The sequence below is a fragment of the Mytilus edulis genome, chromosome 6 (genome assembly GCF_963676685.1).
Source record: "Mytilus edulis chromosome 6, xbMytEdul2.2, whole genome shotgun sequence".
Taxonomy (NCBI): domain Eukaryota; kingdom Metazoa; phylum Mollusca; class Bivalvia; order Mytilida; family Mytilidae; genus Mytilus; species Mytilus edulis.
Window position 1 is genome coordinate 72927303 of NC_092349.1, and position 26286 is coordinate 72953588.

At 30.8% G+C, this 26286-nt stretch overlaps 1 protein-coding gene across 5 annotated transcripts in view; it reads right to left on the minus strand.

Annotated features, from left to right (window-relative positions):
- Positions 1 to 9928: 9928 nt before the first annotated feature.
- The window catches only part of LOC139528361 (uro-adherence factor A-like), a 31693-nt gene continuing 15335 nt past the window's right edge, over positions 9929 to 26286 (minus strand). For all 5 annotated transcript variants that reach the window (XM_071324307.1, XM_071324308.1, XM_071324309.1 and 2 more), the window contains 3 exons: positions 17165 to 20050; positions 15527 to 15559; positions 9929 to 14632 (listed from right to left, as the gene is read on the minus strand). In XM_071324307.1, the coding sequence (XP_071180408.1) occupies positions 14601 to 14632; positions 15527 to 15559; positions 17165 to 20050 (2951 nt within the window). In that variant the 3' untranslated portion in view covers positions 9929 to 14600. The remainder of the gene's footprint in view (positions 14633 to 15526; positions 15560 to 17164; positions 20051 to 26286) is intronic.

Here is a 26286-nt window from a genome sequence, read left to right on the forward strand (position 1 = left end):
TGGGTGACCTACTAAACAATTCTGTACTTATTGTATGTGATCAAATATCAGACAAAATTGCAATCCTACATATAAAAAAAGAAGATGTGGCATGATTGCCAATGTGACAACTCTCCACAAGAGACCAACAATGACACAGAAATTAATCACCGTACGGCCTTCAACAATAAACAAAGCCCATATCACATAGACAGCTATAAAGGGCCCCGAAATGGCAATGTACAAAACAATTCAAACGAGAAAACTAACCGGACTTATTTATATACAAAAAAATCATCGGAACTAAGCATCCGGGGGGGAAATCTGCAAAAGAGTTTAAATATTCTCAATTACTATAACATTGATTGACCCTGAATGTAATGACATCAAAATCAATAGGGATCTTAATATTCCTCTTATTCTTTCAAGCCGGTAATCATACGTCCGAATTTGGTAGAATTATTCGATATACATCAGTGGAGTTGGCACCTGGAAACGAAAATGACTGACGGACTGACTGAGAGACGGACCAATATATATATATATGTAGGACTCGGAGGTGCGATGGGGACGCTGAAGTGCGATGGTCACGCGATAGTTTTGTGTATGACGTTTGAATAATGTGACGTTTTCAAAATAAAACATGGATTCACAGGCAGGAGAATATGGTTTTGTAGATTAAGGTTTCATGTTAACAAAGGAAAGTAAGGAAAAAAGAAAGAAACGAACGATTCAAGTCCCGAACAGTTTTAAGCATTACATGTTGAGGTTACACAAATATGTTTAAACATTTTAGGCAGCAAAGCGGTTGAAAGATGACCTTAGTCACCAAAAAGGCTATTCATTTTTTATTCTTGAGGAGAGTTGTCTCATTGGCAATCATACCACATCATCTTTTTTATAACCAGTATTCTAAATTATACTGCAGACTTTTTGTACGATAAATACAGTATACTAATCTAAATATTAATCTTGATTTACCTTACATAAGCGTCTTTTGATTTTAGGTGGGCAATTTGATGGAAAAAATGCTAGTATTAGCAATGTTTTAATATTTTTGCGCCGGATGAACACAAACTACAGAGAATGCTTAACGAGGTTGCGTCTTGGTGTGATGACTGGAAACTTGAAGTCAATCGGTCGAAAACCAAAGTAGTGCATTTTAGAAATCCTTCGATACCTCGGTCAGACTTTGATTTTGAATGTGGAACTCACAACTTAGAATATATTGACTCATACAAATATTTGGGACTTTGGTTCGATGAGTTCTTAACACTAGAAAAGGCAGTTACAGAACTTTCTAAATCAGCCAGTAGAGCTTTGGGAGCCCTTTTTGGTAAATTCATAGCGACAGGTGGTATGACTTGGAACGTTTATCACAAACTTTATACGACGATGGTAGAACCAGTTCTATTCTATGGTAGTGCTGTTTGGGGATACAAATCCCACAGAGTAATTAACAATGTACAGAACAAAGCTGCAAAATACTTTCTTGCAGTTGGGAAGCGAACCTCCAACACAGCGGTGCGCGGAGATCTTGGACTAACCTCATGTTATACGAAGCAAAAACTATCATGCCTACGTCTAAAATGTAAGATCATACGAGTTAACGATGATAGACTTATATCAAAAGTAGCAGCGTGGGCCTCGCGGCGACGAAAAGGGTGGCATCATCAAATAGACAAATTTGCAAACGATATACATGTTGCTGATATTGTACATAACACCACTATCAGTGTTAAAACGGCGATGCGCCTCATAAGTGAAAAACTAACGAACTTTGACCAGGCTGATTTTGAGAAAGATTTATATGATGACAGAAACAATGCTAACGGCAACAAGCTAAGGACTTACCGTATTTACAAGCAAAGTGTTAAAACAGAACAGTATATTCTCTCGCTTTTACCAAGAAACGTTACTCGAACTATGGCATTATTCCGCAGTGGATCGCTACCCCTAGCTGTAGAGACAGGGAGATACACCAGACCGCAGATTCCATTGAATAATAGACTATGTAAATTTTGTAAATTGAATGATATTGAACACGAAACTCACTTTTTAATGGTTTGCACTCTGTATGAAGACATTAGATATGAATTGTTTCAAAAGGCACGTCAATTCATTGAAAATTTTGAAAACATGAGTACAGAGCTCAAGTTCAATGCTTTAATGACATGTAATGACATTCAAATAACACTGTCCTACTCTATTCACAAATTTTATGTCAGGCGAAAACGTTTTTTATAACATATAATTGTCCATAAAGCCTATTCTTTTTATCAGGGTAAAAATATAATTTAAAGAAAATATATATTAATTAAGGGAAATAACTTTTGGTACATAAATAATGAAAGTATATGTATTGTAATAGTTTCATGTAATATGTCGATAGAACATTTTAAATATATTTTTTGAAAATTGTTGAAAGTGGTTTAAATGTACTGATGATTCAACTTACTTTCTCTTTTTTCTATCACTTTTATTAATTTTAAATAATAATATATAGAAATATTTTATTCTTATCGCAGTTTTACACATAATTTTGTTTTAGTCTTTAGACGCAATTTTTAAACTAGGTGTATTTAACATTCTTACATTTCTTTAAAATCTAATTTTTATTAGCCCGTTTAATTTATCAGGTTTGCAAGGTGTTTTTTTTTATATTATTTCTATTTTTTACATTGTGTGATTGAGCTGTTTTATATGTATTTAACAGTGTCTCATAAGTCTTTTTAGGCTGGGTGTTGATCTTTTTTTTTATGTGATTGTACTTGTGTAAATATTTTACTATTGTGTAAGATCAATACGTGACACTTTAATAAAATAAATTTATCTTATCTTATCTTATCTATATCAAGCTCATATAATGCTGTTTTATTCCCGAGATATAATTTTTTTGTTTTGAAAGTACACCGTGGCTCTAGTTTTTTTTTTTTTATGGTTTCAGTTTTGATTATCTACAACATGTCAGACAGAAATTAACATGATTGGTTCTTACATGTACTTCCCAATTTACCATCCTCATCTTTATTTTTCGTGAAATAATTGACAAGCCTCGCTATTAGTCAAGCATAGATTTACTTATCAGTATTTTACTTCGTGGATACTGTTCCGACATACATCAGGTATATATAAATTGATGAAGAATTGTTGCGAGCAATTACTAAGTTTTATCATAAGATTTAAGTAAATGAGATAGACACTACTTAGTTCTATTATATAAAGACCTAAACGCTGAATCTCTTTTTTTTTATTTCTCCCTTGAACACCTTATTCCATACTCTTGAGTACTAAAAGGAGAATTGGAGACTTGGAAAATTAGATTAAAACAAAAATTAAAGTATTTGGTTTGATCTTTTTTCCAAATAAGAGGCTAGCAGCTCCTTTTGTCATATATTTGTTTAATTTTATTAAAACAGCTTATGTACATTTTGCTTTTACTCAAAGTCTTTGGTTGGCAATCGCACTACAGCGTAACCACCATCGCACTTCAGCGTAGAAATCAACAAGTTAACGTCACAATAACACCATCGAACTTCAGGGTGTTAACCATCGCACTTCAGCGTGACCATCGCGGTTCGGAGTACCATCGCACCTCCGAGTCCTACATATATACAGCCGTTCTACTTCGGAGTATGTGTGGGGTATGCTGATAAAATTTAATTAAATATTACGTATAGATAGAGTCACCTTCTCGTTCTCATGAGAGATATCAACTAAGGTACGTGTAAACATTATAACCATCCTTCAGAGATTAAGATAGGTAATAGATCAACTTGATTCCCTTATTAAGTTACGAACAAATAGGATATCACAGACACTCACTTTAATTGTAATGATAACCTGAAATAAATGTAGCATGCTATGCAAGTCAAGAAAACGAAATTTATGTGAACTTACTCTGTTTTCAGAAAAATGAAAAGAGTGGGTCTGGATGGTGGTTCCTCATTCTGAATGCTTTAGTTTTGTGTCCATGATTATCTTTCCGGTATACATGCATAAACACCGAATGTAGGAAAAAAAGTCACAGGAAAAAAAGTCACGGAAAAAAAGTCACGGAAAAAAAGTCACAGGAAAAAAAGTCACAATTTATATTTTGTATGAAAACTGTCATATGATCTGCACTTATATATTGGTAATGACTTTTGTCTGTGTGTGTTTTTTTATGATATGGTTTGACCACATGTTATTGTGATTTTTGTTTTTCTATAGCTGTGTTTTTGCCAATATCATGAGAATCCTTCAATTACATGTTAAACAAACAAAGCATCCCCATTAACAATAATTATGTAATTACAACATTTATTGACAGTGACTGTTGAGATTAATTAGTGGCTTCTTGTGGCACCTTTCCCTTTTTTGTAGACCTTTCACTTCCTCTTTTGGAAGGAAGCCCTACCCATGAAAAACAACTAGGGCTTATCATGAATGAAAAGGAAACAAATGGCTTATCCTGTTTGTTTAGAGTTTGTTTCGAAAAAGAGAACATAAATTATTACACTTTAACTATTATCATTTTTTTTAGTGTATTTTTTTTTTTTTAAATGATGAAAAGAATATATTTTTTTATTTTATTAACCCATAAATAAAACGAAATCTGTTAATATCGATGTGCGCTTTACCTATATAAATTTTAAAAGCTTTTATTTAAAAATAATTGATCTGATACACTTTTACAAGAAGTATTATTTTTATTTAACAAAACTGCAATTTTTTTAATTATTTATTTCATACAGCTGATATACAAAATCACTTTTGTCATGTGCATTCCAACATACTTCTTAAAAAACATTTTATATACTTCTTTCAAATAATTTTATTAATTTTGACTTTTTTTCCTAGAGGTTTTGTGACTTTTTTTCCTGTGACTTTTTTTCCGTTGACCTAAACACCTCATGCTCTATTCTTTATTTCTTTTTTTACCAATTTTTTGTTTTTCTAAATTATGTTTGCCCTTATATTTTGCACACTTTTTTAATTTTGTAAACCCCTTCCAAACCCTCACACAAACGATCCACGAGAGACTATTATAAGAGTTTTATTAGCATACACAGGCATTTGAACTAGTCATCAAAATTCCTGCACCACGTACTAGCTTCAAACAATCAAATTAGATAAAACCGTGAATGTAGATCGACCTTTGTCAAGATCTATCATTGTGTTCTAGAAGCAGCTAAATACAACAATAATTTTATTCAAGCTCTCAGGAATTTTCACTTATGCTGTCAATCATCTGTGCAAAAAAGCTTCCAATGCAATGTTTTGCATTAGAAAGCTCTTATTCTCAGATAAACTTAATATTCATCCACATTTAAAACTGTTAGAAAGTTGTTTAAAACCTATACTACTTTATTGCAGTGAAATATGGGCACTTAATATGTTAATTAAAGATAATAATTCAAGTCTTGAATGTAGATATTTGTCTTTTTTACCATCAAAATTTCAAATAAAATTTGCTAAATATCTAGTTGGTGTAAATAAAGCTGCAGTAAACACAGCAGTTTTAGCAGAAATAGGTATGTTACCTATTGCTATTGATGCTGTTAAGGCTTCTGTTGGCTATTGGTGCCATTTGATAAATGCAAAAAAAGATAGTTATGCTTCAAATGCCTATAATTGTAGTATAAATTTAAATAATGGTTTTGCAGTCAAATTAAAAAATGCTCTTTCAAAAATAGTACGTTCTCTAAAAAATGCCTTATAAATGCTGTAGGTAAAAAATTAGCTGAAAGGTATACAGATTTTTGGAAAGACAGTCTTTTTAACGACCAAAATAACCCTAATGGAAACAAATTAAGAACATACAGAAAATTAAAAAAAGAATACATATTAGACAATTTTTTATTAATAGATTTAGATAGATACATGATATCAAATTTTATAAAAATAAGAATAAGTAATAGTTACAGGGTAGGCACCGTAAATTACCGTTGGAAAAAAGATTATGTCCTCTCTGTAAAAAGGATGTAGAAGATGAATATCATTTTACTTTAAATGTCAAATTTTAGAAAAATGTAGACAAAATCTTTTTCAAGAAGTAGAGAATATAGTTCCAGATTTCACCAAAATGTCTGATGAGGAAAAATTTGTATTTTTGTTTACTTTTAATGAGTATGACGTAACTAAAATTATAGTTAATGACTTATATGTATTAAGGAACAGCCTAGCTGATAAGAAAAACTAGTGGATGTAAAAAAAATATGTGGCTATTTTATATTTTCTTATAGTACTTGTAATGATATATTTTATAACAATCAAAGTGCATTAATATGATTGTTTGTACTTGTACTTTCAAATTTGCAAAGGTATCACCTCCCCAAAACATTTGAATATATAGTCTTATAAGAATATGAAAGTTGTTTAAATTTAGATATTATATGTTTGTAATGATTGTCATGTTTGTCTTGGTAACAATCCAATATTTGGATTTTACACCAATAAAATGATTTGATTTGATTTGAGTATGTACACCACAACGTGTGCTTCACAATTTACGGGCATAAAATGGGAAATGAATTTAATCTTGATGGGAAGCCTTATACACCTATGAGAGGGGTAGGAGGGGTCCTGATCCCGAAATCACGGGCTTAAAAACACCAGATCCCGAAATCCCGTGCTTAAACAAACAAAATCCCGAGGTCCCGAAATTCGAAAAAAGAATTCCCGGATCCCGAAAGGGTCATTCCCGAAATCCCGAGCTTAAAAACAACCGATCCTGGAGTCCCGATAAAGGTCCTATCCCCCCTCACCTATCTTACAAATGTATTTTTCAGGGCATATACGTCTACTAGATGTTTCCCCGAAACAAAGTTTTCAAGATACTTTCCCTTTAATATCAACAACAAGCAGGGCACACTGACAACTTTTAATATTTTTTTCAAGGCAGTGGCTATTTTGCCGGCTCAGGCAAAATAGCCTCTTAGGTTCTATTTTACCGGCTCCGGAAAAATAGCCTCATTGGCGCTATTTTGCCGGCTCCGGCAAATGGCGATTTATATAGTGTTTTGCTATTTTGCCGGTCTTATTTCAGATTTTTAATCAAGACTATATTAAATATATTTTTAAGGAAACTATTAATGCACAAATGATATATGTGACTAGATGTCAATAACCTTTTATCTTCGCCTGGCTTCCTGGTTATTCAATTTTGGTGAATACACTCATTTAATTGCATGTACATACGTTAATTTCTGTTGAACATTGAACTTTCGAAAATGGAAAACTGCAAATTGTTATCAAACAAACTTGATTTTCGACTGATATGAAGAGCTACAACAGGTTTTGGAGCACTTTGAAAACGACAACTATGAGTAACTGTGGAAACGTGAAATGAGAACTAAAAAGTTCATGAAAACTAGAAAAAAATTTAATTATAATCTATATAGTCTATGCAAACAAATACTATGATATAAGATTAATAAAAAAAACCATTGTACACACGATGCATAGAAATCTAGCTATTGACAGCATTTATTCTATGAATGTTGAATACTGAAATATATAGATCTGCATTTTTAGCCAAAGTGATGCAGACGCAAAAGATACAAGTGTTATTTGCATTTCATGTCTGCAGTGGCAGCACCTTCTGGTACCAGACTTAAAGGAAATTCATCCAAAAGCAAGGTACTGGTTCTGTAACGCTAGTAAAGCAAGTTTGAGGTTGTTGGGTGTTATTTTTGTTTCAAAACTAAAAGCATTTTTATCAAAAGTTTTAATCAGAATGTCGATTCTTTTATATGGGTTTATATGCTTTGCTCATGTGTATTATATAATTTAATACATATGGTGTTTTTTTAGAAATATGTTTTAGTACTAGTCTTTCTATCATAGAAAAAAAAGTACTAGTATCAATTTTAATATTTATGTTTTTTTTCAAATATTTAAAAAAGACACATTTTTAGGGACTTCTTATTTCAAAAGTAAAGAATATCAATTTTAATATGCATGTTTTGTATAAATGGTTAAGAAGAAATATTTGTATAAAGATTTCTTATTGAAGTGTATGTTTCTATATTTTTTTATAATCTTAAATTTCTATACTTCTATTTTAATCTTAATTAAAACCGTCAAAATAGCAAAACTCTATATAAAACGCTATTTTGCCGGAGCCGGTAAAATAGCCCCTAAAGTTTTTGACTGTTTTAGTTATTGCATTTGTTTATTTGCCTTATTTAGTCCTGGTATCTATGATGAGTTTATTTACACAAAACTATTGTCGGAAGTATATGATGAAGCGATTAATACATGGCCTTTTCCATATCAGCCTGGGTATCATCCCTCGACCCATATCAGCACCTCCACTCCGTCTCGGGCTGATATGGAGGTCTCGGGATGATACCCAGGCTGATATGGAAAAGGCCATGTATTAATCTCTATATAATACACCACCTACGGATTCGCCGTTTAAATATGTTAACTTGTAAATATCGTGGTATATATAATACATAAAGCAATACTGATACTGTGATTATTGTAGAATTTCAGGATTTATTAAAATAAATGGAATCTTCCTTTTAGTGAATTTTTGGCACTATGGTTGATAGAAAGGAGCATTCTGTGAGTATTGCCTGGCTTTCCTGAGTTGATTTACCATTATGGAATAACCATTTCACAGATGATATCGAATATGTTTCTTACGATGTAACTACAAACCCCTTTCCTTTTTTTATGTTTGTAATAACATGACAGGAGCCACATGTTGATCAGAATCTGCTTCACCTTCCAGAGCACCTTAGATCATCCCCAGATTTTGGTGGGGTTCGTGTTGCTTAGTCTTTAGTTTTCTATGTTGTGTTATGTGTACTGTTATTTGTCCGTTTGTCTTTTTTCATTTTTAACCATGGCGTTGTCAGTTTATTTTCGATCTACCGAGTTTGACTGTCCCTCTGGTATTTTTTGCCCCTCTTTCCCTTACAGGTTAAAAATTCATTGCACTGGAACAAATTGCTAACTTCATCTTTAACTTCTCATGGTGTTAACTATATAACAAATATCAAAACAAAATCTATATTAAAAAGCATGAAGAAGAAAAATGTGGAAAATTGATTTTTTTTTAGAGAAATTAATCCAAGGACCATAACACTACACAAATTCATTAGACCAGAAAACGAATTGAACTAAACCAATTATCAAATTAAAATCTTCAAGCATGACAAAAAAAGTGGTGGAAAACAGATAATTTGAGTGATTTTTCAAATCCAAGGACCATAACTCTGCACAAAATCATCAGACCAGACCAAAATTCAAACTAAATTAAACTTGTCATTATAAAACTTTTTGATACCAATCATCAAATCAATATCTTCAAGTACCACAAAAAAGTGCATAAAAACTGATTATTGAGCGAGTATTTAAGTTCAAGGACCATAACTCTGCACTAAATCATTAAACCGGAGAAAATTTCAACCATGATCTGTAACTTGTAATGATAAAAAAATAATATAAAAACACAAAAATTTCAAATCAATATCTTCAAGCACGTAGATATAGTGTGAAAAAACTGATTTGCCAGACTGACAAATGGAGTCAATGGACAAACAGATTGATGGAATGCAAACATAAAGTCCCATTCAATTTTGTTAGTAGGGCACTATGAAAAAGAAATACTTTGGGTTGAGATCTCACAAACATGTTTAACCCCGCCGCATTTTTGCGCCTGTCCCAAGTCAGGAGCCTCTGGCCTTTGTTAGTCTTGTATTATTTTAATTTTAGTTTCTTGTGTACAATTTGGAAATTAGTATGGCGTTCATTATTACTGGACTAGTATATATTTGTTTAGGGGCCAGCTGAAGGACACCTCCGGGTGCGGGAATTTCTCACTACATTGAAGACCTGTTGGTGACCCTCTGCTGTTGTTTTTTATTTGGTCGGGTTGTTGTCTCTTTGACACATTCCCCATTTCCATTCTCAATTTTATTGCAAGTAACATGGAAAAGACACCAAAACAGTATGTGAAGCAATATTTATTAGAGTTTAAATATATTTATATCCAATTTTGTTTCAGCTACATAACTTAATCCCAACAACTTGTAATACACAGGTAAACAAAATATCTGAAAGAATACAATCACAACTCAGAAGTACAGGTCTCTAGCTCATAAAATACTACTGCATAAATATTGGGATTTATCTCCTTAAACGGACATAAATCTATTGACAGCTGATTGATAAATGTTCTTTGACCTAACAAAACATTTTAACTGAAAACGTATAAAAATATATATAGGAACAGTCACTTAACACTGGTTCAAGATATTTTTCAGCTGCAACTGTATTTTTTTGTATTTTTTTCAAGTCAGGATTTCAAAAACCCAACATAAAAGTTATAATCATAAATTTGATTCATATTTAAGATATACTGCAGCAGTATTTTAGAATTTTGAGACAGTACAGGATAAAAGAGGAAAAATATAAGATCTTAACAGGACAAAACAATTTTGACATTTTTAGTATTTGAGGACTGGTTTACTCTGCCATGATTGATATTAATGAGCAACAGCAAACATTAGCACAGAATGATATTAATGGCACATTTTTTAAATTTATTATCAGCCGAAAAACAAAAGATGTGAAGTGAATTATTTGACCTTTTTATAGATTTATCATCTACTCCCCCTTTATATTTGTAATATTCACTTCTTTTAACAAAGTTAAAAATAAATATTTATATGCAATTAATTTTTAACAATAAATTACTATTTAAAACTGGCAAAACTTTGCAGATGGCAAATAAACTAAAAAAAATGCTCATTTTAGTGACAAAACTAAATTTTAGGCACTTGCAAGTATCAGACAAAATACTATTTACATTAATCCATAATGTTAATAAGCTGTAAAATACATTTACCATTTAATGTTTAGTTTAATACATTCTACATTAAGGCATATTCATTAGGAGACAGAAAGTTAAAATACATTGCAATAATTTCTGATTGAAGATCTTGCTAAAGATAATGTTTCTAACAATATGCATAATTTCAGATAGAAAATTTCCTTATGTAGTAAATAATTTGCAACACCTACATTGCAACTTTGTATTAACAGTAAAAGGTTTGTAAAAACATTTTTTTGGCAAGGAATGAAGACTGGAAGTGGAAAAGGGAATTTACAAATGTTTTATCAGAAAGTCTTGCAGATTTAGTTACATGTACTGTATAATTCCCATTTTAAAACTCGCACAAAATGCTTTTTAAATAATATTTCATCAACATTTTATTACATTTCATGAAAAAATAAGCATAATGTATACACAGATCTTTATACTGAAAATGTAAATAATGGTTTGAAGACTCTGAGTCAGTGAGTGCAAAGATAACAAACTGAGTGATAAATCATTAAGACTTTAAAAGCCTAACAAGGTTACAAACCAAGTAATAAAGCATTCAAAGTTCAGTCTTCACAATGAACTTTTAGATTTACAGGCCTGGAAGTAAATTTTTTGAAAAATTAGTTAGATTCTGTTGGCCTGTAGATATAATTTTTACAGGCCCGAGAGCAATTTTACAAGCCTGGGCTGCTGAGCCTGTGGTTCAGCGTGAAGACTGAAATTTAAGAAGCATCACAAGGTTAATTCCCATAACTGCAAAAAACTTTAAGCTTGCATTACACTAAAAAATCATAGTTTTTAATATGTCATTCAATCTTAAGTGATTTATACAGGAAATAAGGGATTTGAGATTTGTCTTCAATATTATTTGTTATCGTATTTGTAAGTTATGAGTGTCCTTAATAAAAGATCTAAATAAACTATTACATCAAAAATATTTCAAACTAATTTAATTCCATGTAAAATAATACTACAAAGGGTAACACAGTTTCTAATAATAACGGGACCAAAAGACATGTGGACAATCATGCTTACATAGTAAATTAACTCCAGACTTTTCTTTGATCTTGGCTCTAACAAAACAGCTATTCTCTATTCTCAAGAGCTATTAACAACTGAAATTGATTGACTTTTAGTTATACTGAATAGTTTACGACTAAACAGTCATTTTCCTTGTAATATTACTAGTAAAATCCAAAATAATTGTAAAAAAATACTCAATGACTTAAAATTATTTCATCTAGTTTAGATAATAAGAATACTTTTTAACTTTTTCATAGAAAGTTGTTATAGAAATAGAACAGTTAGCATAAACAAGTATCAGAATTACTGTAACAAAATATGTGTTTCTGTTTTTGATGATATGAAAAACAATATATGCAAGAAAGACAGAACAATTGCCAACAAAAATTTGACATTTAACGTAACAAAACATAAACTTATGTAATATATACATACATTTGTAACACAACATGTTTTCATTCATACATATGTAGCTGAAACAAACATAGGACAATTAAACCTCCTCTGCCTTCTTATACACTTTTTTGTTGTTGTTATCAAAGACACATGTGGACCTCTTGTTTCCATTAATATTTTGTCCAATAAGAAAATGATTTACAGCTGAAAAAATATATTATTTTAAAATATCTTATTTCTAGAATCTGTAATTCATTTGGTTATCATTTCTTTACAAGAATCAACTGAATATGAAGAGATGGTTGTACTTTTTGCTAGTGATTTTATTTGAACTACAAATAACCATTAAATGTTCATACTCTCTAGTGGGATGAATTCAAACTACAATTCTAAAAAGTATTTTTCCATTTGAATAAAACATTCTACAATGATAGATCATAAATTAAGACACCACTAGGTAACTAAATACTTCTGTGTATGGAAATACATTGTATTTAAGTTGTGCAAATTATTTTATGCTACGTTTAACTAATTTTTTTCAAAAGAAAAATGTCAAATTTGTTGCTAGTTATTAGAGTTAATTTACGTGATCATATTTTAATATCACTTCCCTCTAATAAACAACTTTTGAAGACATTTTTTCCTTATCTTAATTGACAAAAGCTATTCTCCCTTGCTTTTAAAAGGGAAGTAACTCCTTTATTTCGAAATGCAAACAAAACGTCCACATGGTACAAACTTGATATCAACATTTTTAATAGATTTTTTATTTTCATTTGTGCTAAAAAGTACATTTATAGAAGTATATTTAGCCCACACATTTGGAATTGTAACATTTCAAATACAAATGTCAATATTTTTAACATATAAATTTTTCAAAGCAAAACAAAAAATGGAAACAATAAAGTACAATTAAAATATAGTAATGTTGAAACACATCATATGACAGAAAATGCTATTTTTACGCTTGAATTCAGACAAAAAATAAAAAATAAATAAAAATCCCTTTTTTCCTCAAAAGTATGAAAATATAAATTGCATTTTCTTCCAAAAAACAATCAAAACCATGAAGTTCAAATTTGGCAACTACAATACAGTTCCCTATAATCCATAGGTAACCAATCTGTCTCTGAACAATGAACAAATCTTGTCTACTTTTTCATTATGGACCTTAATAAGTTTGTCACATGATATCTTGAAATTTGAATGTAAAATTCATCAAATGTTAAATTTTCGTCTTTCAAATCTAATTTAAACAGAATAAACTGTTGATTTTTTTAACATCATTTAATTCACGATTATTTAAAAATACAAATTTCAATCTAAGAAAATGAAGAATGCTGAATCATGTTTGTCTGTAACCATAGTTACATACCCTGAAATTTTCTTTTAACTAAAACTGAAAACCATCATTTGCATTTATAAATAATTCATTACCAATAATACAAATTGATGATTTCATAACTTACAAGCTTTCATAAGATCTATGAAATGTTTAGTAATAAATCGAAATATAAAAGTTCAATTTCTGATATAATTTTTCTTGCACCTTTGACTCAACCTTAACATATAACAATTTTCATATTAGAAAAAAAAAATAAAAACATAACTTTGAGATGAAGAACAGCAATAAAAGCACTGGTGCATTAAAGGATTTCTGGTCATAAATAAAGACACAATATCTTTTTCATCATGTTCATTATAAAATCTTATCAATAGTTGCTAAATCTTAAATTTAATCCTGATTATAAGAGCTAACAATTCAAATTAGCAGGAAAAACATATTTATTAAATCAATTGCAACATAAATTTCTCTTAAATAGGTCCATATTGAAACATTCAACTAAGTTTTTCTGGTAAAGACCTTATTCCTCAAGAAGGTAACAACAGGCACTTGAAATATATATATGTCTTGATTTTGATGAATAAGTAATAAAATAAAAGACAAAACAAAACAAATCTGAGCCTTAGATCTTTTTTCAAAAATTTACCCCTTCATACTGAGTGCAATTTCAGAGAGAAAAAAGATGCATTGACTTAAAAAAAAAAAGGAAAAAAAGCAAGAGTAAAGTAAAAAGAAATTGAGCATGTTCTTAACATGCATGTCTTTACCAGAAAATATATACCCCTTCTTCAAAAACAACTTTCAACAATAAATACAATTTATCATGTTATAAACTATAACAAGAAACAAAATCACAAATGCAGTTAACTGCTTATGTCATTGAAAAATCTAATTGACTGTTTTATGACATTGTAAAAACCTACAATGTCTATGATGTAAATATGTGTCGATTCCCAGAGAAAAAGCAATGATTTCACTAGCCAGCAGTACTAATGCACACAACAGAAGTTCATGAGGTTAATCTGTGTTCTTTTAAGCCTTGTATACTAGTACTTCATTTGGATCTGAAAGAGAACACAAATAAAATTGAGAAGGGAAATAGGGAATGGGTCCGAGACAACCTGACAACAGTGGAAGGTCACCATGGGTCTTCAACACAGTGATAAAATTCATACAATATTCACTCAAAATTAGGTAAATCTTTAATAAAGCCAACATCATTTGCTTATTTCCCTACATGAATTGGCTAAACACTGCAATACATTTTACTTTTGCTCAACCGTGTTGAGGAAGCTTATAAAGACAGTCTGAAAATTGCAGTGAGGTGAGTTGTTTTTGCTCTGCATTGAAGGCTCACTAACTTTGTGATCATGTGATGAAGAACGTAAAATAAAAGCAGTTTATTTGCTATTTATGTGTTTGTTTGACATGCACAGTACTGATCTTTTTATATCCTTTGTTTTTTTCTTTTATAAAGTTTGCTGCAGTGATTTAATATATTAGTTTTTGTGGTCAGTTAATGAAATATTGTAGCATTTTGTCTGACCTGTAAATGTATGACATTCTTTGGCGAATTTATTGGTCTGTATGGTTTGTTTGTCTATCATTACACACCACATGAGTTATATATTATTAATTATGTATACATATATATATAGAATATGTGTTAGAGATTAACCGGAGTTCAGTTTTTCTTCCTAATATGTTTTCTTTCAGTCATATTTAGCTCTATAGCTTTTATTCAAAGATGTGTTAATTGGAAAACATATATTATCGTCACTAACAAAGATCATTTTGTTAAGGTTGATACAAAATAAAAGTCAGCATATAATGCTATATATATCTCTCATCCTTAATAAGGTGAGAAAATAATAAATTTTGTTTTTTTTTAATATTCAGAGCAATATGGATATGTATAATATGGATAAACAATTAACCTAGAGTACACATGAACTTACATTTTCTACTTCCTTCTAATGCTTTTTCCCATTCTGAAAAAGAAACAAATAAATGGTATAACTTGTAAAATGACCCTAAAATTTAAAAAAACTTCCTTTCAAAATACATGATTTTGCTAACATGTAATCAATGGGTCCCACCTTTTTTCATATAAATAATATATTATATATTTAAAATATCAATTAATAAAGCCTCATCACTCTGCCTTCAGGGATCCATGAAAGGCTCCATTTTACGAAATTATTTGGAAATTTGCCTTCTCATTAATCTTTTAAAGAGCAAGTGTTCAATATTTTTCTCTGGTAAGTTATGCTTCTTATGCCAAACAATATTTTTTTTCTAGTATGTAAACGGTTTATAATATATTGTGAATTTATGTGAAGTTTTTAAAGTATACAACTGGTGCAGCTTTCATCAATTTTCATATGATGGTTTGAAAAAAGTGGCTTCATTAATATGTTAATAGGAAAGCCATTTTAAAGTAAATTGTTTACTTACACAATGAACAAGACAAACAACACATAAAACTGTTAGTTTAATGACAAAAGAACAAGCACTTGTAATTTTGGAATGTAACCTTGAGGTGTTTACTGACTGGACTGAATTATCTCCCCTTATGATGACCTTGTACAAATGTTGTATTGAAACAAATTCAGGATTAACCAAGCAAATAAAGTTCATAGTCACTAAAAGTATCCATTTAAATGTTAAATAAATGTTCTTTCTACTTGACAGGATTTGAATAATGTGCAACTTTTACCAAGTGTAATGTTTTTATTTCAGATTTCAGGAGCCATGTATTATGTATGTTTTATTAGTACATAAAGTACATATAGGTATCCCTATTTTAAAGTCTGCCAAAAATTAATTACGAAAATCTTCATTCCAAATTTACAAACTTTTCTTACAGATTTGTAAATGTGTACTGTTTATTATTTCAATTTTATCTTTTTATACATTCAAAGTGAAGAAATTATAGGTATTTCACTTGCTCATCTTTGATTTCTTAAATACAAATGATAAAAGGTTCTTGTTTTTCCACGTTTGAGTGACAAATACTGTAACATCAAACCTACAGGTGTACCTATGACAACACATGTCTATTTTTGTGCATGTATTTAGCAGTTATATTAATCAATGACATGCTGTAAAAATAGGTAGGTAAAAATAATCAATACTTGATAACACTGTAATCTGGTTCTTACATTGTATGTATTCACTGTATTGGACTAAAAGTAAATATGTTGTCTGGTTGTTGAAAGTTCATTTATAAACATTAAAATGAATTTTACCATTCACAAATTTTGAATCAACATTCTTGTTGCTGGGCCACACTCACCTTAGATTCCCTTCACACAAATGAGTAAATTAAGAAATTTAGGTGAGACTAAATACACAAATGCATAGATCTCTCAATTGTTGAAAGCCTAAAGGTGACCTATAGATGTTAATTTCTGTATCATTTGGTCTCTGGTGAAGTACTCTCATTGGCAATCATAACACATCTTCTTTTTAATATCCCTTAAATCACATGCATGTGTTTCAGAATTTCACATAAAATTGATGTCATTCAAAAATGCCTTCACTGAATTTCTTTTTAATAAACACAATGTTCATTCTTATAACTTATAACTTACCTTTATTTAGATAACTAACAGCTTCTGGGAAATTAAATCTTTGATTAGAATTGTTGTCTCCCGAATCCTGACGGAAGAAAAGCTGCTGTTTACATTTATCATCTTTTGGCAATGAATTCATTTCTAAGTCTATTCTATCTCCAATTGTAATAAGAACTAGCTTATCTGATTGACTAACGTTCGATTGTTCCTTGGAATTTGATAACTTTGAGTGACTTGAGATCTGGGCAGCTTCAATGATCTGGTTAGGCTCGCCAATGAACGTGATAGTATCGTCTTTATGAGAAAGATGTTTGTTTTGAACATTAGGGTTTATGATGTGTTCAATGATACCATTTTTGCCAGCTAGCAGATGGCTTTTTGATGACGAGTCTGTCCCGAATTCTTTATTACTATTAGATATAGATTTTTTGTCTATCACAGAATTTTCTGAAGAATTTTTCCTAAAATTTTTGGAATCAGAAGTTTTTGGAATATTATTTGAACTACTTTGTAAGCTAGAAGATGAGCACTTTTGTATGTTTTCGGAATTATTATCAGCAACGTCAGACTCGTTAGCAGAGTCAAAGAAAAATGATATGCCCAAGTTACGAGGGGCCTGACTGACTCTTTTATCCATGAATATTACAGACTGTTTTACTCTTTTAGAATTATTAATAGCTGTTTGTTTTACAGACTTCACTTTTTCAGCATTATTTGTTTCACAAATCTTTCTAGAGTCTGACACTTTGTATGATGAATCACTGCTGGACTTGTCATTTTCAAGAGAACATTCTAAATCTTCATTTATCTGCTTGGCAGTTTCAGACTCACATGTTTTACTATATGATACAGTCAGTTGACTATCAATGATATTTGTATCACTCGGAATAACATCGCCAAATGACACACTACTACATAGACTAGTATTACTTTCTTCAGTTTTAATGGAATTGGTAGTGCTAACAAACTTGCTATCAAATCCAACTTTGGGAAAGTCAGTATCGACTAACACAACATCCTCATCATGAAAGTCAGTATCGACTATAACTACATCCTGATCACAAACATTTAAAACTTCTTGGCTTCCATATTTTTGTTTAATGGAAGAACTTTCAATTTCTTTTAAGTTTTCAGGATGTGAACCAATGGAATGGCGCCTCTCCTTAATTTGTCCTTTCCAATTGGCTGCTTTCAAATCCATGCTTGTTTCTTCAGGTTCATCATCTGCTGTAGAACTTCCTAATGAAGTGACACTCGGTTTTGGAGAAGCGGCCATTTTTGCATAGGAAACCGGGAGACGTGGGGATAGACTATTTTGTAGCCAAGCTCCTTGTGAAGAGGCAGGGAGGGATTTCACTGATTCAATATCACTGTCATCTTGAGCTTTTATAATACTTTGAACTTCCATTCTAACATCACCAGTAGAGTTCCTTCTAGCATCACGGAAACCTGGTTGATTAGAGCTGCCAAGAGCAGGAAATGCTGATGGACTAAGGTCTCGTGTTCTTTCTCCCTGTTCTCCAATGTTAGATGAAAGTTTGTTTAAAGGAGGAGGTGTCACAGAACGGGGAGCCTTGCGTCTTTCTTCCCTTTTAAAAGGTTTAGGAGGAACTAAAGTTTCCTTAGCACTTATAATTTCCTTTGTTGTGGGAACCTTCTTTTTCTTTTTGCCACCAACAACTTGAAATTCAGGCTCCTTTCTTAAAGGTTCAAAGTCCGTGAATCGATAGTCCTCGTTCTGCACCAAATCTAGCTCGTTAAGAAACAATGAAGTTTTGTCTTTGTTATTGTTAGTTATCATGCCATTTAACCCACTTTCAGTTTGATAGGTTTCTTTATTAGCACTTTTCTCCATTGTTCTGTGTTTGATATTGTTTGTTTGTGATTTGGGTTTTGTAGAAATGTTCTCTACAGATTCATCTGCATCAAAACCATTTACAATACAATTCTCTATTTTGGAGTTAACTCCCTTTCCTTTAGGTTTATTAGACAGATTTTGTTTTTCAACAGATTTGATTGTTGATTTTTTGTCTTTTTTAATTGTTTTTTCTACACTTTCTGATGGAACACAGTTTACTTTCTGTTCTATTTTGGCTTCCATAGTTATTTCTTCAACTGGTAAACTCACGGAGTGTTTTATGTCTATCTCATTTGTAATAATTGTTTCAATTCGTTCCTGTGAATCAGTATTCTCATCAGATGAGTTTTTAGCAGTGGTATTTCCCATTCTATTTATAACATTTAAATGTGATTCGTTAATAACACACTTTTTATCATCATCATCATGATTTTGAACACTTTGAGTTTTGTAATCTATATGATCTGTTTTATTTGAATTAATAAGTGGGGTGGTTTCATCTATTATTTTAGCTTCACTTTTTTCCTCTTTTGTTTCTTTCACTTCACATTTTTCTTCATTAATTGGTTTATTTAATTTTTTGTCCTTGTTTTTCTTGTTGTTTTTCTCTGTCGATTTAGAAACCACTGCCACTTCATTTGTAATGGTTTGACTGTTTTTCTTTGCTGGCTTACGCCCATTTTTGTCACCATCAATGAAATCTAATAGTTCGTCAATTTCTTTATTCCCTACATAATTTTCAACCTCTTCAGACAAACTGACTTTTTCTTTTTTAATTTTTTTACGAACTTTCTTTTCTGTACGATTTAAATCGTGACTTTGATGAAACGGTGAAGATTCTAATTCACTTATGGGAGTACCTCCTAATGAATACGGACTGAAGTCTCTTAGGCTCTGAGGAAAACTGCTGGCTCCAGTATAGTTTTTACGAATAACTGAACTTGAAGAACCAAGTTTTGGAGAGCCTCGCATCTGATAGTAGCGATCTATTGGGTTGCCGTTCTCATCGTAATCTGAGTTTCTCCTGGTTTTGTCATCAAGATCATCTGAAATCAAATAATGCAAATGGTTAAATAATGTTTCAATGTTTTTGTTTGTGAAAGAAAGAAGCATGTACCACTAATATAGAAATGAACACTTGAGCATATGTTGCTGGTTTTCACTCTTTTAGAGGCAATCACATGACAGCAATCACATGACATGTCTATGTTGGTAGAAGATTCAAACAAAGGGTCAAATTATAACAATAAAGGTCAAATCATCACAATAAATCTGAACCTCTCCACCATTTCAACAATCAGTTGAATAGTCATAAAATCATAAATTTTGGTTTATATTTATGGTTAATAAGACTCCCTAAAGCCTCTGAAATTGCAAAAAAATAGATAAGCTGTTTCAGTAGAGACTTGTCTAACAACATTAAGTTTGTAATGTTTCCTTTCACAGATTTTTGAAGTGTTAAAAAAAAGCACTGTTTCATCTAAAAATAAAATTGCTTTTTGAAAGTCAATTGACCTGAAATTACGTACTAATAATTAGCTACTTAAGAAAATATAATTGGAATGAAAAAGAAAAAAATCATCTATATATATCAAATACTTAACAGCACATGCGATGTACTTCTTTTCAAATTCAACTTTGTATTATCAATTTATGAAACCACAAAATATATATAGTTACATACCAAATTAGTAATGTTTACATATTTTATTTGACATATACGTTCCATAATACAACCTAATAGAATTTCAATCCATTTAAACTTTACATTTATATGTACATAATGCAGCATAAGCCTAAAAATAGCTAGTTGTGTGTCACGAAGTTAACTGATGAGTTATGTCAATTGTACTCAGGTTTTAAGTAGAACTTATCAGCTTAAAAAAGTATAAAAAAGTACCCTCTTAATAAAAAAAAAACAAACAAAAAACCACCCCAAGAATTGAAGACTAAGCTAATCAATGGTAGAGGTTTCCTATGTTTACAAGCAAGTTCAAGTCATTTATCAGCCACATTTATTTTGGGACAGTGACAAGCAAATTTACTTCTATAAACTAAAACTATATCTTCCTACCTATATTTAACCTTAAGTATGTTTAACCTGTATTACGCAGCAGACTGATATAAATAATATAAAGCACATGATGAATCAATTGTCAACGACCATGTAAACACAAAAAATCAATTTCGTTTCCTTCAGATCAGTGCCGATTTCATATAAAACAGACAATCAATAATAGAGTCCTGTCTTTTCCATATATTTATATAAGAAAAATGAGTTGACCTTACCTAAGACATGGTAAATACAATGTGATATCCGTATAATTTGTCTATCTTATCTACACCCTGAATGATTCACTGAACCATCACCACACCAGGTGAAAAGTTAAAATCCACATAGACACACATTATGAAACAGCTGACCATAGCTGACAGTCTGTATTACATATGAATTAGTCAACAATCACTTTGATACTGACAACATGGACAATGTAATTTCATCCACAGTTCTTTTAAACTTATCATTATGTACAAATGAACATGTAAAGGTAGATCACACCTTTATAACCACTTAGGTTTTACCGGGATAAAATTCCCCAAGCATGATATATAGCCCATGTATAAATATACCGAACTTTCTCACACTGCCCTGTGACTCAATACAGTTTGTTTACATTTCAATGTACAATTGTAAAAAGAAATTAAAACAAATTTTAACTAAATATTTATGAATGAATGCTATATAAATATAGGTCAATATTATATAGTTTGAAAATTAAATGTACCCAAGAAACTTTACATTAACAAATTGACAAAAAGTTCAAATACTGTGCTCATTTTGATAAAAATGTATAACTTAAACAAACCAAGTGATATTGATCCATGAAGTAAAGTTAGCTGTACTTAAAATTATTCAATTATTTCACTTTCTATTCATAAAAAGTAGACAATATAAATATATGTATTTCCTATTTTTAAATATTTTGGTAAACTTCCTTTCAACCCTCCCTCTGGTGGCAGAATAAGTACTGACATACATAGATTAGGTTAATTTCAAATGGAAGTTTTGCACCAAATTCTCTATTGCCTAATTCCATCTTGATTTCCCCATATCAATTTGATTTATAAACAAATCATCAAGCTATTCTGGGTTAGGATAAAAAAAATTATAAAACTCAAAATAGCATAAAATCACTGTTCAAATGTTAATGCCTGAAGACTTTCAGTTTCCTGATAAAAATATATTACATAAATTCCATTCAAGGAAGTTCAAGTGTTGCAATTCATTATAATTCGATTAGTTCCGTCAGTAAACTCCTACTGCAACAGAAATTTTGATTGGCTTAAAGCTCATTGTGCAATGTATAGATTTGCTGTATATTAAATTAAAGGACATCTATTTGCTAATTGTCAGCAGCAAATATTTCATGCATATTTAGAACTGATTAGACAATAATTAACTTGGAAAGATTCTTTAATCAGGAATAAAGAAGGAGGTGAAATTTTGATTGCTGTACTAATCATGGGGAAATGTTTGTAGAGGAAGAAATACTGCTTTGCAAAGTTAAGATATGGAACTTAAATATTCATAGTTTTTAAAGAGTCTTAATTCAAGCCAAAAACATCATTTTAGATTTTCCATCCCATTTCCAACCTGACATGACCTTGAACTTTGTGGTTTGTCAAGCAATCACGAAATCAAACATGACCCTGAACTTGGGTAAATTTGTCATAGAATGATTTCTTACTAGAACACTAAATGAGTAATGATTGTGATTACCCTCAATGAGAATGCATCAATATTATTACACTCCATGATACATAATAGAAGCAAAAACACTTTACTTTTTCATTTTACAAATGGTTTGCATGTCTCATTGGCGATCTTACCACATTTTCTTTTTTATAACAGCTTTTTAAGTGAGATATTATTTTGACTTCAGCCATCTATTACTCAACCTAAAATAAATCTGATTTATAACATGGGTCTAGTGTCTTTGTCTAAAAAGATCAGACAACACTCTGCTTTACCATGTTTACTGATTGTTGACTAAATTGTTGACTTAAAGATGTGTTTTTTGTTATATTGTGTGGTTCTCTAACACCATACCCACCTCACACTATAACTTTCCATGTTAAGTGAACCATAAAATCTGAGTAAATACCCTTATTAAGTTTCAAGTATATGTGATCACAACTTAATGGTAACCTAACTAGTTAATCAAAACATCAACTAAAACAACCATCAGACTGACAAACAGATTAAAAAAACATAATGGACTCTTCACTCATCAAACACTCTTTTCCAATAGCACATTTCTGAAGTACTTATACAAAGCTTTTGACATCTCCTATTTTCTCTTTTGACAACCTTTTCATTTTCCAAATGTGGAGATAAATTGATCATGTGCATATATTTAGCACTGCAAATCAGTCAGGATCATACAAATAAAACTTTTGAGATGGCCCCTGATATAAACAAGTTTCTGATGATGTTGACAGCACTGTAATCAGCTACCTGCCTGTGTTGGAATCCTATGCATGTGTTCAAGTGTTTTATACATAAACAGCCTCTCACCAACCCAATACACATCAAAGGATTTCATTAGTGTTTGATAAAAGTACATTAAAACCAAAGCAGTCTATAAAGTAGCTCTTTTCCAAGATTACAATTAATAATTCATCTAGTATGCAGTTCAAAATCAATTTCCAAATGAAATCAACAACTTTCCACTTTTCTGATTCAATTATCAAAAGAGCTAATGATATTGACGGTCTGTGAATTCTATAAATGGTGACAGAAAGCCGAGAAGATGATAATGAGATTTAACACTTCAAATTTACCCGTTTTCTTACTAGAACCTCATAAAAGGTATGAAATGGGGCAACTCCCCATTCTGTTCATTCAACCTTCAAATGGCAATAAACATAAGTACATCAAGTATGAGATGAAACTGACAATGTAAACAAATACTACATTTAGTATTCTAGTCATGAAACTATTTACTACATGCAGTTATGAGTCCATAATGAAATATGAAGTAAATCTCGTCTATATCCAATAATTTATGAGAGCCAAGATGGAGTATTCCCTGCCCCCTCCCATATGTTTCAACCTGTCCAATGAGTTTGATCCTACTGACCAAATTAGCCCCGGTCTTACCAGAATTCTATACAATTTTGTCAGTAAAAAATCCAATTCAACACAATTGTGAAGTAAATAACACCTTGTAAAGTCCTTAAATGCTGATTATCCAATGACAGTTCAACATGTTGATTTTGTCTTCTACATACAGTAATCAATAAACACAACAGAGAAATCTTGGTCTTATCTACTCTTGTTTACAGTGGAATCTAAATGTGCTCCTCAAGCATTCTATTTATCAATAAAACTGATTAAACGGATCATAAAAAGTGAAATTTATTAACTATGTTACCTTAGGACCAAAGAAATGAACACCATTAACAAAATATATGCATATTTATAACATTAAAATCCAGTGGAAAGGAGAAATTAATGGATGTCTACATTTTTTCAACCATGATCAGATTGATTTTTGCTTCATACTGCACCTTGCCAAATTTAGATACAATGTACCTAAACATGAAAAATGTTGAAATTTATGGGTCTTGGATTTAAGTAGTCTGAAAAATATATATATTGGTGCAGACTGGTTCAGGCTTAAATATTTTAAAATTAGGTCTCTGAATGGTATACTGCAGAACAGGAATTACATATAATAAAAATAATATTATATATAAAAATCCTATTTTTGCAAAAATTATAAACTTTCGTGCTGATTGTTTAGTGCTGCTGTGTAAATTTATGCAAATATGTTACACCAAGTGGATGGGTGACAGTTCAGCACTGTCATTATTTCACAATAAGCCATAACTACTTAAAAAGTGTCCAATCAAAATAGCCATTCTGAAAACTACATACAATATGAATTTTAATAAAAATGAAAGCTTCTAACATTGCTATGCTACAAAAGGCCAAATATGAAAAAAAAAAAAAAAATAAACAAAAAAAAACCTGGTGAAAGTTCCATAACTCTTGCAATAACTGTTAAATCAATTATAGGATCAACTCCAAAAATCAATCAAATGATTTTGGAAGGGTTGTGAATTGGAAAGGTTCTATACATATAAAGACTTTCAATGCAAAAAATATACTGTTATCATCTAAGGCTGTGATGTGTAACATAGTACATTTTGTACTAATAAACCTTACTGTTAAGGACACTCAAGAAGAACAATTATTGGTACTATACAAATTGAATACAGTAAACTATATTCTTATAAAAACATTCTTCCATCTTACCATTACTGCATTAGTCTCTTGAAGAAGGATCCTCAATGCAAAAAAAAAGCAAGCACAGTCTTTACACACTTAACTCCACCATCAACATCAGACAGGATTAAGAATAACTTAAGATACAACACTAAGTACAAATAAAAAGTTTGGCATAATGACTTGTATGATTCCCACTATGTTGGTGAAAGCAGAGTTCATGGAGGACAACCTTTTTTTATGGTCAAAATCAGTGAGATTCTTATGGCCATGTTCTAAAGTTTAATTTAATTGATTGATTGTTGATTGCTTAATGTCCATTGGCAAATATTTCATGCATGCTCAGGACGAGAACAAGTTAACAACAAATCGATTGGTATAGGTCTTGAAATAGAAGCCAATTGAGGGATGAAGGTTGGGGGAAATTTGGACTGCCACTGGAAAATGAGAGTATTTTTGATAAGGACAGAAATTTAGCAGGCCACCTGCAGACCCAAGTTTAATTTAACTGGTCTATTTACATGGTTATTAAAACATATCTTGAAAATTAGTTATTTGATTATTTGAATGTCAAGTGAAACTAATGTTTGGACTGGCAAATTATCATCTACTACAGTGAACATCTAAGTAACCATTCGATACCTAAATAAGAACTCTGTTAAGGGGTTTATATATCTAAAAACAAAACTAAGTCCTTAATTTCCATTATACATGTATATCATGATCAAGAAAAAATATGTCACCTTCCCAGCTAAATAAGGTTACTAGAATATCTTGTATTGATTTATTTTCTTTCTAGCTTTTATCAATATATATATACATATATATACACTTACAAATGTGTACCTGTATTTGAATATCATGTGAGTATTATATCCCTCATACCCAAACTTGTTCTAGATAATAACCTTTTGTACTATAAAGACTTAAGTGGTTCTATTGCGCAATACATGTACATACTATGTGTCATAGTTATAAAATAAAATT